This window comes from Phanerochaete carnosa (assembly GCF_000300595.1).
Source record: "Phanerochaete carnosa HHB-10118-sp unplaced genomic scaffold PHACAscaffold_7, whole genome shotgun sequence".
Lineage (NCBI taxonomy): Eukaryota > Fungi > Basidiomycota > Agaricomycetes > Polyporales > Phanerochaetaceae > Phanerochaete > Phanerochaete carnosa.
In genome coordinates this window covers 1,039,845-1,043,082 of record NW_006767634.1, presented here as the reverse complement: position 1 = coordinate 1,043,082, position 3,238 = coordinate 1,039,845, and the positions used below count along the sequence as shown (strand labels likewise).

General features: G+C 54.1%; 3 protein-coding genes across 3 annotated transcripts in view; 1 reads left to right on the top strand and 2 right to left on the bottom strand.

Moving 5' to 3' along the window:
• PHACADRAFT_259438 (uncharacterized protein) overlaps nucleotides 1-235 on the bottom strand; it is a 3,043-nt gene extending 2,808 nt beyond the window's left edge. The window contains exons 1-2 of the mRNA XM_007397860.1: nucleotides 217-235; nucleotides 124-155 (exon numbers count right to left, since the gene is read on the bottom strand). The gene's annotated coding sequence lies outside the window, so the exon portion shown is untranslated. The remainder of the gene's footprint in view (nucleotides 1-123; nucleotides 156-216) is intronic.
• A 424-nt stretch (nucleotides 236-659) lies between these two features.
• On the bottom strand, nucleotides 660-1,549 carry PHACADRAFT_259437 (uncharacterized protein). Its single transcript, XM_007397859.1, has 4 exons — nucleotides 1,148-1,549; nucleotides 1,032-1,091; nucleotides 905-978; nucleotides 660-851 (listed from the first exon to the last, which is right to left on the bottom strand). Exons 1-4 carry the CDS (start codon nucleotides 1,197-1,199, stop codon nucleotides 819-821), a joined length of 219 nt encoding a protein of 72 aa, XP_007397921.1. The 5' UTR covers nucleotides 1,200-1,549; the 3' UTR covers nucleotides 660-818.
• A 509-nt stretch (nucleotides 1,550-2,058) lies between these two features.
• PHACADRAFT_259435 (uncharacterized protein) lies at nucleotides 2,059-2,928 on the top strand. Its single transcript, XM_007397858.1, has 3 exons — nucleotides 2,059-2,350; nucleotides 2,408-2,664; nucleotides 2,718-2,928. Exons 2-3 carry the CDS (start codon nucleotides 2,413-2,415, stop codon nucleotides 2,742-2,744), a joined length of 279 nt encoding a protein of 92 aa, XP_007397920.1. The 5' UTR covers nucleotides 2,059-2,350; nucleotides 2,408-2,412; the 3' UTR covers nucleotides 2,745-2,928.
• The last annotated feature ends 310 nt before the right edge of the window (nucleotides 2,929-3,238 follow it).

The following is a 3,238-nucleotide window of genomic DNA, read 5'->3' as shown; positions in this document are numbered from 1 at the left end:
TGGGCATATTGCACTCCACCGAACGCTCATCCTTCCCACCAGATGTCATGTACACTCGTGATTGAAGCCTTCACCACGTGCGTAGCCTCGGGCAGGCGGTAGATGAAGTAAGAGAACAATGGCAAAGAAGTCCAAAGAAGCTCTTCACAGTAAGCCTATCAGAGCTAAAGCGTCAGCAATCGATAGCTATTTCCTCCAAGCTGTACAGCGACTCACAGCCATAAATGGGACAAGCGACCACGGAAACCCGTCTCCGATCGCCATAAGTCGGTCTCTGTACGTTTCGGCTGAATCGTCAGGGCGGATTCGCATGCGGTGCTCGGAGTCGGCGGAAAAAAGATGGCAGGCGATTTTGACGATACGAATCAAATTGACGCGTCTAAGCGATATGGACCTTCGCAGATCGGAGTGAGCTCGGAATTCCAGCTTATGGATAGGAACTGCGAACACACCGACAAGGCACAAAGACACTCGGCGATGGCGCTAAATCTAGCCATAGCCAGCGCACATAGCGAACGTGTTTAGCGTAGCTTGAAACCCAAGGCTAATGTCATGATACGATAGACCGCGGTGAGAGCGCGATAAGATGTCGCACTCGCTGGAACCCCCGACGCCTTCGTTCCGAGCTGCCATCGGAGCTCTCCTGCACTGAAGAGCAAGGATGATCCTGTCTATACGTGAACGTTAAAGTTGAACGCCTGAGAGATCACGGTTCATATTGTACAGCTACGCCTCTCGCATTAAGCGCTACAGACCCGATATGATTCTGAACACCACTATGATACAGATGAGGAACCCCTTCATAACAATGATCAGATTTACTGGGTAGCGTGGGCGGCGTCGTGAGGGGGCTGGCAAGAAGAATGAGCCGGCATACTGCATATGATATGTGGAGCAGGCTTACGCGCTCCTTGATATCAAGGGCAGTAGCAAGTGAGTTGAACTCCTCAGAGGTAGGAGTGACCTTGCCAGTGCAGACTGTAGGATACTGTTTAGCGAGAGATGAACGGGAGACAGTCGATAAAACGCACCGTCGATGACGTGCTGTTCAGGCTTGCCGATCTTCGCAGCAATGTCAGCGTAGGAGAGACCTGCCAACTCGTGCTTAATGGTGATTTATCGGCAGTACAGCTCAGTGCTCGCTCACCCTGCTTCTCCTTCGCGGCGGCGAGAGCAGCACACTGTGGGTTGGGAGCCATGGTATTTGTCGAGACAGTCAAGAGAACTGAGGTTGCCTAATAGCCAGCACGACGTTATATAGCATGCTGCGCAGATATCAGATGGAGCGGGTGGACCATGGCGCTGGTGTAATCGGGTCATCTGGAAGAAGATATCCATATGAGATCCCAAAGAGGGCTGCTGAACGCCGCTATAAATCTCCATATGTCGAAGAAGCTGTGTCGTGGGTAAGACAGATAACGCTCGTCTACTAGGGATGCGGAGACGGCCCTTATTCAGAAGCCTAACCTTGGGGCGCGGTAAAGGCGAACAGAGAGGAGCCGGAAAGTATCTGAATGCTGAGTGGCTCCCAGATAGCTCCCTCTCTCACATGAGCACATGTGATCCTTGCTACTCAGAGCTTGCCAGGGCCATCGAGAAACGCGGGCTCCGGCACGCACAGGCTGGTATCTTCATCGATCCTGACAAATGTGAAACTGCTTTCCCAAAGGTGGTTCCGATGCAATCCAAAGTGCCGAGGTTGTGCAGAGACAGGGAGCCAGTGTTTGGAGGTTGACAAGCCGACTAGATATCCCGTCCGGCCTGCAACGGCGAGCACGCGTCTGGGGGTAGCCGGACAGCGAACCAGGAAGGGAGATAGGAAAGAGTGGCACTTGTTGAGTATTTCACCTTAAAGCCTGCAGCTGTAAGGGTCGGATACGAATTCAGCATACGATGGGAAAGAGCAAAAGAAGAGACCTGCGCCTGGCGCCAGTGCACTCAAAGCGTAGTGACCGTGACCGTCACAATCATACCATGTGACAATCGCGCTGGCGGCCCGCGCTAAGGTGCCCGCTGTGCCCAGCGTTGATTGTACCTCTGCAAGTCTCCTCAAGCCTCCCGCAAGTCGTTAGAGATGGTCAGTAGCCCATTTGGAGCCCTCAGATGCCACCTGGAGGCATGGAGTAGCAGCGAAGGGCTCGTTTTGCGCTGGATGTGAAGTCTGACGAGCGGATGTACACCTAGGCCCCCAAGAAGACGAAGGTTGCTGTCCAAGAAACTGTCTCTCTTGGCCCCCAGGTCGCCGAGGGCGAGCTCGTTTTCGGTGTCGCACACGTCTACGCCTCCTTCAACGACACCTTCGTCCATGTTACCGATCTCTCGGGCAAGGAGACCGTCTCCCGTGTCACCGGTACGCTGAATCTCGACTTAACGTCAAAAAAACTGTCCTAATGCGCGCCGCCGACAGGTGGTATGAAGGTCAAGGCTGACCGTGACGAATCCTCCCCCTACGCGGCCATGCTTGCTGCCCAGGATGTCGCTACCCGCTGCCGTGAGGTTGGCATCACCGCCCTCCACGTCAAGCTCCGTGCTACCGGTGGTACTGGCACCAAGACCCCCGGTCCCGGTGCCCAGTCCGCTCTCCGTGCCCTTGCCCGTGCTGGCATGCGCATCGGTCGTATTGAGGACGTCACCCCTGTCCCCACCGACTCTACCCGTCGCAAGGTGCGTTGTTCTGCTTTGTTGATCTGATCCATCGAATCTGACATTGGTGGCAGGGTGGTCGCCGTGGTCGTCGTCTGTAAGTCGTAGGCGTCTTGGCCTCACGACAGACAAAATTAGCGGTCATTGTTGCATGTATCATACGTTGCAAATGATCAATATGTCGCCGCGCGACGCGCAGCAGGTCTTTGCGGAGACCTGCCCCGTGGTCACGCTTCACTCGTTTGTTTCTTTGATATTGTGGGCCGCCATATGACTTTTGCATCTGTGAGTTACTGTGTGCTATGGGCCTGGCTTTACCCCATCCTGCATGCTCCACACGCGTTACCTCAAGCCGAAGTCTACGAGCTCGAGCCAGAAGTGATGACTGTAAGATTGCATTGCACCTCTACGAAGATGACATCCAGAACATCCTTCTATGCCATATAAAAACCAAGAAATGCCGCCCAAACTAGTCCGGTAGATTCCAAGAGTAAACCTTGCCTGAATCCTCGCCGTGGTACAGGCTCTCCCTATGCCAGTGTTAGTTTGCGTGCCAGACAGAAGTCGAGGAGATACCCACCCAACAAAACGCAAA